At 41.0% G+C, this 16,077-nt stretch overlaps 1 protein-coding gene across 1 annotated transcript in view; it reads left to right on the top strand.

The window, feature by feature from the left end:
• Positions 1-16,077, top strand: part of LOC131681816 (uncharacterized) — a 525,351-nt gene that overhangs the window by 431,149 nt on the left and 78,125 nt on the right. Inside the window, exon 5 of the mRNA XM_058962868.1 lies at positions 9,288-9,421. Coding sequence (XP_058818851.1) covers positions 9,288-9,421 — 134 coding nt within the window. The remainder of the gene's footprint in view (positions 1-9,287; positions 9,422-16,077) is intronic.

The raw sequence follows: 16,077 nt of genomic DNA, 5'->3' as shown, positions 1-16,077 counted from the left end.
CCACAATTAAAGTCACATCGGTTCATCGGTGAAGACTGAACCGATTTTCTCAAACCAAGTCTCAAATGGAAGGTAAAATATGCAGTTGAGTATTGCGTCGCCGCACCTCCCCCCCCCCCCCGCCTTGTCCTTACACCTTCCTCCTTCATCACTCCCCTCCTCTTGGACCACCCTCATGCCCGCATTTCCTTCATCCACCCCGTATACCGAAATAAGATGATGGATTTCTGACGCATCCTCCACTCCCACTCTACTAACCCCCCATTCCCTACACGTTCAAACCCATTCCACCAACCTTTCCAAATTATAATCACATGAAGATAACATTGAACTCATGCTTATTAAGCTAATTAAATATTATTCTTTTGCCTTTCTTATATAGAAAGGTTACGCAATTGCTCCAAAAACCGACTTCCTAATCGAGGCCCGGAGGGCCGAGTCTCATATAACATTCGACTCAGTTCGCCGAGATCGCAAAATATCTGTGTGTATGTGTGTATGTATGTATGTATGTATGTATGTATGTATGTATGTATGTATGTATGTATGTATGTATGTATGTATGTATGTATGTGTGTGTATGTGCGGATTTGTTAACAAAATGTCCACATCGGTTTCTCGGAGATGACTGAACCGATTTTTACAAACTAAGATTCAACTGAACGGTATAATCATCCCATAGGTTGCTATTGAATTTCATTTTCAACCGACATCTTGTTCCGGATTACGATTTGAAGAGTATGGTTACAAAACAAAATTTGTTGATTTGTCCACATCGGTTTCTCGGAATTTTCTGAACCGATTTTGACAAACTTGATTTTAAATGGAAGGTCCATCAGCTGCTGTTGAATTTTGTGTGGATCCGAGTTCTGGTTCCTGAATTACAGGGTGATACGTACGATCACGCAGCAAATCTTGATTCTAATGAATTCTGCGATGAATGTAAAAAGGGGATTTTTTTCCAAAATGTAAACACAACTGTTGAATTTGTAGATCTAGGTCACCAACAGTCATTCAAAGTCTCTTTGGCCACACTGGCCACCATCGACGGATCCGGAAGCATCCAAATTCAGAATAACGGTTATATTGGTTTCTCGAAAATGGCTAGACCGATTTGATCAACTTAGTCTCAAATGAAAGGTGTTCCGTCCCCGGAAACTGATATTAAATTCCATCTCCATCCGACTTCCGGCTCCGGAGTTACGGGTTGTGGAGTGCGATCACACAGAAAACTCCGATTCAAACCGATACCGCGATGAATGCAAAAAGGTGCTCCTTATATATACTTAAGTGTAATAAGAATGAAAGACATTTCCATAATGTTATATTGTACGAACCAGCTATTAAATCATAGTTTGGAGAAATGAGAAAGGCACAATTGCACCTCTAGGTGGATTAAAACAGGTTTTTATTAGACACTTTGTCTATATCTCTTTTCATTTTGCTACTATTTAATAGATAACACAGCATGAGCTCGCCACAAATATAGTGGGTTCGAAATCGTTATTTTTGCATATGAAACGATGTGATAAAAACGATTTTGCGTCGAAACCAAAAGAGATAATTGAATGGAGTCAAAGAAAGAACTGTAGAACTTACTGATATGCATTATTTCCATGATAATAATGGTGATGTTTATTATTTACTATTTCAAGAAAATTAACGAAAATTCTAATAATAGCACAAACTTTAAACTAATTTACTTTTAAAAGAGTAATAAATTCACTTAACTGAAAGATATTAATACATTTTTCACTGTAAAATTTTCCTGGCTTTCGAATAAAAAGAAAAAAAGTACAATAAGTGCTATAATTTTTCAATTAGAGCTGGTACTAGTGAAAATGAGATAAAAATATCCAAGTAGAATAACCCAAAATCATGAAAATAAGAAAAGGTAAGTGCATCATGTCAAAGAACGAATTAAGCAGCTCATCAAGACTAACAATCTAAATTATTAAAATGATGAGGTTAACTATTAGGATTTTCAATAAATGAACGAAAAATCGTTTAAAATTGTTAAATTTTCAATAAATTACTTTGAAAAGGCTACTTAAACTCATTAGCTGAAACATTTGAGGGCATCACTCAATGCGAAATTTTCTCACCTTTCGAATGAAACTAAAACATTTAAAATACAAAGTATACTTTTAAAGTTAGAGGTATTTTAAGACAAATAAGTTTTTTACACCAAAAGTTCAATAACTATGTAACGATTGAGATTTGATGGTATGTGTAGAACAATTTTTTTCTCCAAATATGGCAGTCTATCACCCCTCGAGAGATTCTTAACCATGAACCAAACACCCTGTATATATATATATATATATATATATATATATATATATATATATATATATATATATATATATATATATATATATATATATATATATATATATATATATATATATATATATATATATATATATATATATATATATATATATATATATATATATATATATATATATATATATATAAATGTGCTAATTCTCTGTCCATCACCTTTTTCAAAACAGTTTTTATTGTGAGTAAATGTATGTAAATATGTTCTAAACTGAGTGAAAGAACCATGTTTCTATTAATATAACATTTATTATTAGCCTTGAACTCTGGGTCTTATAAAGGGTTAAGAGCATTTTAAAAACCAAGATGGCGACTTCCGGTTCAGTGGAATTCTCCAAAACCCCACGAATATGCGATGGGAATTGATGAGTGGACGTCAGATATCGATGTTTAAGGTCATTTTTAAAACCAAGATGGTGTCTTCCGGTTCAGCGAAACTTTCTAAAACCCCATCAATATGTGTATTTTTGGAACAGGATTGATGATTAGATGCCAAACAATGCCATCTAACATCAGTTTGAGGTCCTTAGGGGGATATATAGCATAGAGAACCTGTTCACGATATTGTAATCGGTTCAGTGCGCACTAGGATGTGATCCGACAGTGGTGGTTTCGACTATGAGGTAGGGCAGGGTAACCCGGTATGTTTTAGGGTCAACCTTGAAAAAGGCGTATTATACTCTGCCGCGTATGAACGAGTTGATCGACGGCTAAAAGGTTGCGGTGGTCTCAATATCACCCATGTTGTGAACGACATCGACACCACATAAATGGCTTATGACGACACCACATAAATGGCTTATCTCCTAAAGGAGTTGACAGGTCAATGAGTTGTACCGGTCCATAGGATCACCAAGTCATACAACGGGGTTTTAAGCAATCCCCCCTAAGCGGTGATATCGTTTCACGGCTCTGTTTTTCCAGAATACATCTACCTCCGTCCGGTACGCACTAGGGTCCGTCCCTACCACCCCTTTTTATGTTATGCTATCGTTGTGGCAAATTCGGGTACTATAGTGTGTCCTAACCAGGAAACTTGCTTAAATTGCAGCCAGAATCCCAATTACACCGAGACAATGCATGCACCAATGTATAAACTGCAAAGCACTGGACTGCTCAGAAAAATAATTAATTTTTTAAAACTCAATCGGCCCACCCCTGAGTGGATTGCTAGTCCCACCAGGAGTAACTGTACCAAATTTGAAGAAAATCGGACAAGTCTAACTACCGGACTGACGTGCCTGAAGTTTGTATGGGATTTTTCAGCAATGTACATGAAGAAAACCCACTAGTTCGCATTTTCGCCGCTAGGTAGCACTATAAGCTTCATTTAACTGTTTAAAACTTTGTCAAAGACTGCTAGTCAATCCGACTTTGTTAAAAGAAGTTATTAAATTTTTAACGAAGTGATGTCTGAATAAGTTTTGCATGCGGCCTAGTAATTATGCGTTAGCATAACTGAGCCGTGGGTCTTTTAAGATTTTTACAACGTGTAAAAATTAAAATTAGCTTTGAACTATCCATAGGGTCTTGTGGACGCAGCTGCGTGTTGAGATCCACTTCCTTGGTGATGAAAAATGAGGTGCGTTGTCTGAGGTGCGCACCTTGAGGATCATTCGGTCCGTCTTCTCTTGCGTTTTCGTTCACGTTCATGTCGTCATCGGTACTGCATTCATGATGCTCACGGTCGGATGTTCTTGTTTGTTTTTTGTACTTCCAGGTCGCTGTTGAAAATCCTTCCTCATCGGTGTTTGATTCTTTATTGGTGGTATTGGTTGTTGGTTTGGAGACATTTGGTGTAATTGTTGTTACTTCGATGTTGGTAATGGCAGTTGGTTTAGTGGTACTGGGCCCAATCGTTGTTGAGCTGATGTTTGTTACTGCGGGGTCCGCAGTCGTTGGTTTACCAACCGGTTGCGCTTTAGCATGCGACGACTGTATACCGGCTTTGGTAGCAGGTGGAATTCCCTTAGCAGCTTTTGCGCAAGGTTTTCCGTGCTGTAGCGGCTGATCGCAATGTTGGAAGGTAGGAATCTGCCCTGAGTACGTGACAAGTGTTCGTTGAGAATGTACAATGCCTTGAGGGCATCTGCCTGACATGGTCAAGTAGGTGGGAATAGGTTTTCTCGGCCGCATTCTCACTACACGAACGCCGTTGCCAAGTCCTGGGAAGAAATTTCTTCAAGTATCTTTCTTAACACTATCCACCTCTCCGTATTTTGACATGAGTTATTTAATAGCGGCGGAACTAGTGCGTGGTGACAAGTCATGTAGCTTTATTTCAATATAGTTATTATCAGTATACGTTGGGATGCTGTATAAAATGTGATTACATTCGACGGCGTGTTTCAAGTTGTTCTGTGAAGAGAATGATTCTGTTTGACTAATGTTTTTGAACGTAAACAGTACCTTATGACGTAAATGATGGAATTGCACGGCACTAACTTCTGCTATGTTGAGCTTCATGTTCACCTTCAACAATTGCTCCACTTCACGAATCGATGGTTTTACCGGACATTTCGAGAAGTCAACAGCAACACAGTTTATCCACAACGGGACATACTCTTGCTTTACATTGTCACTCATTGTTTGTTCACGTTTCACACACTAGGTAGAAGGAATCAATTTTTACTTTTGCAAATAGACAAAGCGGTGCACAGAAGAGTATTCGTATCAAAAAGCTGGCCAAAAGTATTAATATAATTTGTTTTGCGAAAACGATCCAGTAATGAATGGAAACCAGTGTAATAAGATGTGCTAAGAAGTTTTCATATGAAATTATACTGTAATTATGTTTGTATGCATCTTAAAGTGCGGTTCCAACTTTCTGTATCAATGATTCGAAAGCGTTGTTCCGTGCAAAGGCGACCGTTATGCTGCGCGTGACCTGTGTTGAGTCTATTTAGTTCAAAACGTTGTATCTTTCACAATATTTGGAATAAACCACTCAAATTTTGCACAGATATTCACTGAAAGTAGACTAATTGTTTAAAAATATTGAAAAGGCAGTTAATTCTAAAATTGCATAAATAAGTGGTATGAAAATGAATAATATATCGTTTTGTAAAATGCCTATTAAACACAAAATGGCAGAAAGTGGCAGCAATTTTGCTTTTGATTCACTTACTGGGACACTGATGTATTTAATGGTATTGAAATTTGAGGTGAGAAATTGTGAGAACATAAATAAAGATCACTTTATAATACCAACATAATTGGGAAATATTGTACAATATATTCAGCTCAATTATAGCTGTCATATTCATTGATATATGCGATTAATTAATTAATTTTAGATCAGGCAGGTGTGGCGTTCTATGATGCCACATATGAGATTCTTTGCCGTAATGTTCCTAAAAAACGTGTCAGCAGAAAAGCAGAATATAAATTTCCATGGTGGAACCCTGAGCTTGGTCGCCTACGCAACGTACTCCGGAAACACCGGAAGCGATATTTACATCATAGGACCGACGACAATAAAACTATTCTTCGTCAAACTGAACTCCATTATTAAACAGCCCGGAATAGTGCATTCGGTGAATATCTGAACCAAGTTTAGCGTAGCCTTCGAAATAATCCTTCGACATTCTGGACATTTATAAACAGCAGAATACGTTCCGTGGGTGTACCAGAAAATGTCTATCTTCGAGACAAAAATTCACAGTCCGCTGCCGAGTCGGTGAACTTTTTTGCAGATCACTTCCGAGATGTATTTTCCAGCCCTCCTGTCTATCCATCGCAACAGTACCTTGAAACATTGCCAACGCATAATATCAACCTTCCTCTTCCTAACGTAAATGATTCTGATGTAGCGAGCGCTCTGTCCAGCGTTGATCCTTTGAAAGGGCCTGGTCCGGATTGCTTGCCTGTGTTTATAAAGCATTGTGCCCGAGCACTTTCTGCACCAATAAGTATTATTTTTCAGCGTTCAATCTCGGAAAATATTTTCCCAATGGCATGGAAAGAAGCTGCTATAGTTCCTATTCATAAGGCTGGAGATAGGCACAATGTTGAAAACTACAGAGGAATCTCGCTTCTGAACTGTCTAGCTAAAGTTCTGGAAAAGTTTGTGTACAATGCGATGTACGCTGCTTCTTCCAACATAATCGACGAACGACAACACGGATTTATGAAAAAATGCTCCGCCACTTCGAACTTGATGACGTACACGAGCCTTCTAGTTCCAGCTGTAGAGAAGCGTCAACAAGTGGATGCTATATATTTTGATTTCGCAAAAGCATTCGACAAGGTGCCCCACAACATTGCTGTTTTGAAGCTGGAGCGACTAGGCTTTCCTGAGTGGGTTACCAGATGGCTGCATTCTTACCTCTCACAACGATCTGCCTTCGTTAGAATTGGCACTACATGCTCAAGCGCATTCGTAACGCCAACCGGTGTGCCTCAAGGAAGTCACCTAGGGCCACTGATCTTTCTCTTATTCATCACCTCATTCATCTCTGCACCCGCATCAACTCTGAAAAACTGCTCTATGCTGATGATCTGAAAATCTTTCGTTCAATTGCTTCAGCACTCGATTCTGCTGTGCTCCAAAACGATATAGCCAATATAGAGGAATGGTGTTTGCTGAACGGTATGCAGATCAACATTGATAAATGTAAGATGATTAGTTTCGGACGCTCGGCAAATATAAGGCGTAGCGAATATACTCTTCAAGCCTGTGTCATCGAGCGGGTGGATTCTATCCGTGACCTGGGAGTGTTATTCGACAGAAAACTTCGTTTCGCCGACCACATCACTGCAACAACGGCGAAGGCTTTTGCAACATTGGGTTTTCTAAAACGGAACGCTGTCGATTTTGTGGATTTCTACGCACTGAAATCTTTATACTGCGCATTGGTCCGGAGCACTTTGGAGTATGCTGTACAAGTATGGGCGCCATACAACGCCGTTCAAAGTAGCCGACTGGAGCACGTTCAGAGAAGTTTTGTACGATTTGCTCTCAGAAAATTGCCTTGGAACGACCCTATCCGTCTTCCGCCGTATAATAATAGATGCACGTTGCTAGATTTGCCAACGCTGGAGTCTCTCCGCACGTTCTTGCAAAGAATGTTCATTTTCGATATGTTGTCGAAGAATATTGACTATCCCGACATTCTCTCAAGGATTCATTTATTTGTTCCCCCTCGTGATATAAGGAATCGTCCGCTTCTGTGGGTTCCCAGGCACCGCACAGCATATGGCCAGAACAATCCGCTAGACAGATGTTGTAGCAGATTCAACGAAACTGTTTTAGTTTATGACTTCCATACCACTAAATCTAATTATAAGTTAGCAATTAGAAATTTTTAACATTGACACTAGCAATAGCAGTAAGTGTAATCTGTACGATATATATCGAAGATGTAATAAATAAATAAATTTCGATTTTCGAATGTACATACCAATGGATTTAGCAGATACTTTAGAACCAGCCGATAGATAATACCGGTTCTTCGATAATTGAAAGTAAATATCTTAACTTTTTTGACGAAAATTTATCTCTTTTATTTTATTTTAACTCTGACGGCTACTGATGGATGCAAATGAAATAAATAAATCAAACAAGGCTTGCAAATTGTGTAGTAGCTATCAAGGAAACCAGTCGTGTATGATTAGAAGCTATTGCACGAGTTTGAAGTTTTCGCTTTTATACCAGCTTTTTGGGTCAAATATTCCTCTGTGCGGCGGCGCACGGGTAAATTTGATCACTGGGTCTGCTATAGCAGCGGAGCGATTTATAGCTTCTGAACTGAGCAAGATGAGAAACCGAACTGAGTGCATGGTTGTGTATCAGTACTCGATTCCCACGAACTACATTTTTTTGTGAAATAATGGTAAGGTTTAGCTGAATAGTATGTTCAGAAGAATTGTAGTACATGATACGAGCTATGTTTTAGTTACTGTTGAGATATTGATCAATTTTAAAAAAATGTAGCAAAGTTTCATGGTTTGAAAGCATTTACTGAAAATATTATATATCATTATATATCAGCATCAACGCATCATACGATGTATCGTCAAACGATTCTCCATTTGCATGATAATAATCCAAATAGATTGTTTGACAGCTCTTATGGTATTTGGTCATCTGTCTCGTTATTGAATATCTGTTATAGAGGCGATTTGTTTTAATTTCATTTTTTGTCTTTAATAGGACACTCGATAGCTAAACAGTATTAAAACGTAATGACTATTTCGATTTCAACAGCTGTTGGCTCATAGTGATTGAATGGATAACCCACAACATCGCAAAGGTATTTTCGCTTCCAGGTTGCACATTTTGCTACAGTGGCTTTGCAGGTTACCATATGCCAACCTCTATCGTTCCGTAATTTAATTGATCGTCATGAATTATTGCCAATAATTGGCGCCCACATCATTAAATTACGATATTTGCGGCCGGCACGCAAAACTTCGGTCAATCTGATATGTTTTGATTGTTGTCTGAATTCGTTGCTTGTTGGCTAGCGGCGAACCGGAATTTCCCTCCCAAATATCGATGCATCGACGCATGCTGACGCGAAAATATTAACAGCACTACCAGCACTAATATGATTGAAGTTTTCTGATAATTACGGGGTCACAGTCGCAGGTCCAATCGATTTTTCTCTCCGACAGCAGCAGGACCATGACGAAAGGGCAAAAGCGAATACCGAGGGAATAATTGAATAATTCCGAATGGTCGCTGCATTGGACGGACGGAGATAAATTAAGCAATTATTATAATTTTCCAGAAGGTTGAATAATTAATTAGCCATTTTCAATCCACACACATGGACATATTTATGCCATCACTCAAACTCGCTACAGTCGGAGAATTTCGTACGGGAGCCGCGAGGCTGCTTTGAATCCATTGAACGTTCGTGCCGGTTTATAAAAAAAGAGATCAACGCTCATCATACATTCAACTGATACATATTTGTCTTGCTACTCAATTTCAGAAGTTCCGAAGCACGTGCCATTCATTCACGGGATCCGGCCACGGTACCGAGTGGGGGACATCGTACGAGGTAATTGCACCTCGGCCCATTCACGGCCGGCCGCAAACCTGACGTGGTTTGTCAACGAAGTGCAGGTGAGTGAGTTCACTACGTTCCCGATAGATTTTCTGAGCAGGCACACGACACAGTTTTGGATTAATTTGCCCGACTGGGCCTAATTGGTACGGGCTTCGATTTATTTTAATAACATTTCTATCGAACATGCCAATTACTGATTATCGCAGGTCTTGACAAAAAAATGTGAACTCATTAATCACTCCATCCTATAATCTAAGGACTTAATATGCATCAACTTTAAAAGAAATTGGCAATAGTTTGCTATCACTATAGATGTTTGATATTTTAGAGAAAATAATTGCACCCATTCAGACGAGGTTACTTACTGAAAAAGCAAATCCTGGTCACTATATATTTCGTTGTGGAACTTGACCTTCTGTTTCAACAGACTTCGCAACTGATTATCAAAATATAACAGAAGAACTGCTGGGATAGTGCTATAATTCTGCTGACTACTAAATATATTTCCTGGCTGGGACTCAAACATCCGACGAGTGACTTCTCTGAATCGGAACACAGTCGACCACAGGGACCAATCAACAATCATTCATTGCACATAGTACAGCAGCATCTTTATAATCGGGCAGGTTGCACTGTTACCGAGTTTACTCCGTTGGCCACTCAATTTGTCACTTACCGTTCGCTGCTACGCTACTGAATGGTGCTATTATGGTACACCAGAGAAAAAACTTTAACGTTTTACATTGGTGCTTTATAACTTCGCAAGTCAAGCTCTGTGTGATGAATGATTACAACAATTCCCAAATACACATAAGGTATAAAATCAGCATAAAGGCAGCATTATGTTGCTGCTCTTTTGTATCCGCTCCCGAATAGAATGACAGAAAAGATTAACGGGACATGGGATAGTTGTGTACAATTTTTGCTTACTGCATTCTAATAACGTATCCAACGTTTTCAATATCTATTCAGCTGAAGAAGTAAACTGTGAATCGCGTCTTCGTGTTAAAATTTTGCAGATCTACCTATAGGATCTTTGCTTCGATTACACTGTTCCACAAAAACAATCAACTTGAGTGTGCAATGATCGCATATTTTTCGGAAATTTTAAGAAAAATGTTGCAAAATTCCAAAATTGTGTTCGGAAAATTCTGAAATTTCTGGAATCACGTAGATGTGTTTTCATACACCGTTATTCGAAATCGGTTTAGTTTTGCCCATAAAACATTCACAAAGCAATACTCTGTATGTAACAGTCTCATTTTTAGTTATTGGAAATTAGTACGTGAGGAATAGAAATATGAAATGTTTAATATCTCCGCCGCTCGTAAAAGGATTTGGACAATCTTACTTACCTTACCGTTCAGGCTAGAGCCTTGTTGTCTCTTGCTGTATGCAGAAGCCGTCTCCACTCCACTCGGTCCATTGCTGCTTGTCGCCAACCTCGCAGTCTTCGAAGGGTCCGCAGGTCGTCCTCTATCTGGTCGATCCACCGTGCTCGCTGTGCGTCCCGTCTTCTTGTTACTGTATGGTCGCCCTCAAGAACCACCTTCACCGAGGTGTCGTCTGATATTCTTACGATGTGACCAGCCCACCGCAAACGTCCTATTTTCGCGGTATGCGCGATGGATGGTTCTTCCAGCAGCTGATGCAACTCATGGTTCATTCGCCTGCGCCACGTTTCGTCTTCCATCTGTACGCCACCATAGATGGTACGTAAACCTTTCGTTCGAAAACTCCAAGGGCGCGTTGGTCCTCCACGAGCATAGTCCAGGTCTCGTGGCCGTAAAGGACCACCGGTCTAATCAGCGTCTTGTAGATTATCAACTTCGTGCAGTGGCGAATTTTTTTCGACCAGAGCTTCCTCCGGAGTACAAAGTAGGCACGATTTCCCGCCAAGATGCGTCTCTGCTGGTATCATTGTCGGCGGTTACCAGTGAGCCCAAATACACGAATTCATCGACCATCTCGATTTCATCACCGTCAATCCGAACTCGGGATGGGAGGTCCACATTGTCGACCTCTTCCTCTCATGTATTTTGTCTTCGAAACGTTGATGGCAAGTCCAATCCTGCTGGCTTCAGCCTTCAGTCTGATGTACGTTTCCGAAATCGCCTCAAAGTTCCGTGCCATTACGTCAATGTCGGCGGCGACGCCAAGAAGCTGGACGGACTTCCTGAAGATCGTGCCACTCGTGTCTATCCCCGCTCTCCTTATTACACCTTCTAACGCAACGTTGAACAGCAAACACGATAGACCATCACCTTGCCGTAACCCTCTTCGAGATTCAAAGGGACTCTAGAGTGTCCCTGATACTCGAACAATGCACATCACCCGATCCATCGTCGCTTTGACTAATCATGTTAGTTTATCCGGAAAACCGTACTCGTGCATTATCTGCCATAACTGATCTCGATCGATTGTGTCATATGCCGATTTGAATTCGATGAACAAATGATGTGTTGGCACGTTGTATTCGCGGCACTTCTGCAGATCCTGCCAGATCGCGAATATTTGGTCGAGGGTGGTACGGGAGCCCATGAATCCCGGTAGTTCTCCACGAACTCACTTGGAAATGGTGACAAACGACGGCAAAGAATTTGGGAGAGGATCGTGTAGGCGGCGCTACATTGGGCTGTAGATTGGGCAAACGACACCCTCCATCCACTCCACCGGAAGAGTTTCCTCCTCCCAAATTTTGGCGATTACCCAGTGCAGCGCTCTAGCCAGTGTTTCACCACCGTATTTTTATTACTCGCTGGGTAGTCGATCTACACCGGCAGCTTTATTGTTTTTCAGCCGACCGATCTCCTCCTTGAAGATCAGGGACCGGCAGCCTATCCTCTTCTGCGCTTACTCCAAGATCCGTTGCCATACCGCTTTCGTCCTCTGCTGCTTCACCGTTGAGGTGCTCGTCATAGTACTGCTTCCACCTCTCAATCACCTCACACTCGTTCGTAAGAAGTTTGCCGTCTAAGTCCCTGCACATATCGGCTTGCGGAACGTAGCCTTTGCGCGAACTGTTCAGCTTCTCGTAGAACTTTCGACGTGTCGTTTACGCGGTGGAGTTGTTCCATCGCCTCGCGACCTCGTTCCTCCTTTTGGAACTTTTTTCTTCGGAGGACCGAAGTTTGCCTGTTCCGTGCTTGTTTGTATCGCTCCACATTCTGTCTCGTTCCGTGCTGCAGCATCCTCGCCCGTGCTGCATTCTTCTCCTTTATTAACTGCTTACATTCGTCATCCAACCAATCGTTTCTTCCATTCGGAATCGCTGTACCTAGTGCCGCTATAGAAGTGCTTTCTATGACGGAACGGATCTCCCTCCAGCCATCTTCAAGAGTAGCTGCGCCCAGCTGTTCTTCCGTGGGTAGTGTTGCTTCCAGCCGCTGTGCATAGTTTCGGGCAACCTCGGCGTTCCGAAGTTGCGCGACGTTGGGCCTTGGCGTCCGATTACGACGAGTGTTGTACACCGTCGACAGTTTTGAGCGTAGGCATACTTCAACTAATGGTAATGGTCCGAATCTATATTCGCACTGCGGTAGGTACGAACGTTGGTGATATTAGAGAAGAATCGCCCGTCGATTAGAACGTGTTCGATTTGGTTTTCGGTGCACATCCTTGCGTTGATCGGAGTCCTTCCAATCACTCGTTGATGCATCCTACCCAGCACTACAAAGCCGGTTTTCAGCTCGTTGGTGGTGCCACAGCTCTGGTAGAAAGTAGCCGCCCGATGCTCGCTTTACCATACCTTTTGCCCTGTCAAGCAAAGTTCCTGCAGTGCTACGACTTCAAAGTTGCGTGGTTGGAGTTCGTCGTAGATTATCCTGTCGAAAGCTGGAAAGCAGAGTGACCTGCAGTTCCATGTTCCGAGTTTCCAATCGTAGTCCTTATTTCGTCGCGTAGGTCTTTGCCGATTGTTCCGATTCGTATTTTCTTATGCATTGTTCATAACAATTAGTTTTCCAGGGCGACTTGTTAGACCTTCCCCAACCCCCTGTCTCGCCGGAGCACCATCGTGTCAGCTCTGTTTATAGTCCCACGCTGACACGAGGATGATACATCAGCCGCCCCTAACATGGAGAACAGACGCTGCACAGAGAACAGACGCTGCACGCTGCACCAAGTCGGACAAAACCTCAAAAGTGGCCCGAATTTGATGAAAACTTCACATTAGGGTAATTTTGTGACGCTGATTTCATATTTGATGTTTATTTTTTTGTTTTTAAATCCTCACAATTATTTCACTTAAGGTAGTTCGAAAATTCAACATTTACGAATATAAAATGCACTATTTCCGAAAATTCATTTTCAAAAAAATAGGTGCGGTGAATTTTTTAGCAGAATACACATTTTTTCAATTGTTGATAATGATAAGACACATCTATAAATTATATTGCGAACCCTGGATAGTCAAAGGCTACCATGCGTCTCCTTCAGACGTATCATGAAAAATCACCTTTTTTCATACCTCGGGGCAGAAATGGCAAAACAAGATATTCATTTTCGGAAAGTACACTAATTTTCAAGTATAATGAACAACAATCGATCTTTCCGAACCGTTTCAAAAAAAAGTACAGCCACTTTGAATATTATAACTTTAAACTATTGCTCGATTTATTATTTGTTTTTCATGTCTGAGCGAGAAGAAAGACTTGTATCGAATAAATCGAATGGCAGCTATAAGTCCAGCGAATAACCTTTCAAATGAAATCAGTCTGACCCCAATCGGAATCTTAACTAAAAAGATATATTCATTTGAATAACTTAGGTTTGAAAAGAGTTTTCCTCAGAATTCATCATCTATTTCACCTTTGAAGTTCTGTAAAAAATTGAACTCTCGTCTTCGGGACTTAATATTTTGAGAAGACTCTTTTCAACCTATTAAGAAACAGAGAAAAATGTTAAATCACGATCTAAGATAAAATTTTGAGGTTTTGTCCGGCTAGGTGACACTGTGCGCTGTTTTGAGCCACCCCTAACATGGGGAACAGACGCTCGGATGGACTCACCCTCCGAAAAGAGGAGCCCCCCTTCCCTGTCAGCATACGATCATGGTACCACTGGGGTTGGTTACACGATCTTTCCTATGGTTACTCGTACCCCAGCTGGCACCGCGGGGAGGTAGGGATAGGAGTTACTGGACAATTTATTAACCTCTTGGACAATCTATAGCTTATTAGAAAGGTATTTTTGTAAGCTGTTTACACATAGCCTGACCAAATTGTTCTGTTTAAAAGTTATTTACTTAAAACATGTTCTGTTTTTGACAAAATCACGTATGTCTCAGAAAGTAAACAACATATCAAAAAAAAAATTTCTCACGTTAGGTCTTTCATTTGAAACTAGTTTCATTAAGATCGGTTTAGCCGTTGCTGAGATAATTACATGACATTAGTGTACATTAGACTACCCAGAAAAATAATAGATGCGCACGGATCAAGCCAGCCCCAATCTACCAGCAAATTGGACAGCTACCTGCAGATCGCGTTCAGCCACATCCACCGTTTGTGGTTACCGGTGTTGATTATGCTGGTCCAGTGAGCATCGTTGGGCGCAGAGTACGTGCCGTGGTGGCAAGCAAGGGATACAAAGATAGTTCATCTGGAAGCAGTGTTGCTGAACTCGTAAAAATAACTCTTGTATTTCTCATTCGCGTGTTCTCATTGCGCCCAACACTCGTATCCGAGTGTTCTCCATGCATGTCTTTCTTTCGTTCACTCCCCAGCCGGGTAGAATTTCTGCGAGTGCCAGTCGGCCAAAAGCGACTCAAATTGCACATATTGAAACCCACTCTTTCGTTCGCACCCACCCACTGGCGGTCACTCCTACTGCTGCTACCACTCGCCCGTGCTCCCACTCGCTCATGCTCCCGCTCGCCAATGCTCCCACTCGTCCGTATTCCCACTCGTAGCCACTCGCGCTATTTAACCAACTCGTATCCTCTCGCACTCTTAAACGCGTTCGCCTTCACTCGCACTCTTGCAGTCGCTAGCGCTCTCGCTCCCACTCGCATTTCGTTCTTCGTTGGTAGACCAAGAATGTAGGAAAATGAATTTATTCGGATATTTTATGTACAAAGTCTAAGCCGCGGCTGTTTGAAGATCGATTTGCACAATACGTTTGGCTTTCGTCACCGGTACAGCACCTCATGGGAACGTCAAAATATGCAGTTAAATGGAGGTCACACACAACATCAACAGCACGGAATGCTATGACGTACGGGAAGTGTGAACGAGAGACGCATTCAACTTATCTTGATGGAATGACGACGTGGCGTTGACGGACATTTACGTTGATGGAAGCTAATGTATCGTCTGCATTGAGGTTGATATGACGCTGCCCGGATAGAATTTTACAATAGCATTTACCCTACAAACAATCATTAAACAATAAATATTATAGTTATTACTGTTTCAACATTGTTCGATGCAAAGTTTTCACAGCAGATTTACAATAAAATTTTATATTTTTTCCTTTTTTATTTCGACTATGTTAGTCACATTTTTCTTTTTTACGTTTTAACGACATTCAATTAGCTAGAGATTACTGGGTAGGGAAAGTTATGAAACTTAGAGCCATAGTACTCAAGTGAGAGCAAGGATGGGAAGTAAACAGATCGGAAAACTAGAAGTGGCAGGGTCATTAGAACAGGCTTAATATCGTGCGGGCTTAATTTTTGCCTTCTGATAATGAGGGTCGAGCTTAGGCAGAA

The sequence above is a fragment of the Topomyia yanbarensis genome, chromosome 2 (genome assembly GCF_030247195.1).
Source record: "Topomyia yanbarensis strain Yona2022 chromosome 2, ASM3024719v1, whole genome shotgun sequence".
NCBI classification, from domain to species: Eukaryota; Metazoa; Arthropoda; class Insecta; order Diptera; family Culicidae; genus Topomyia; species Topomyia yanbarensis.
Note: the sequence above shows the minus strand (reverse complement) of the source record. Positions and strands in the feature narration are given on the sequence as shown.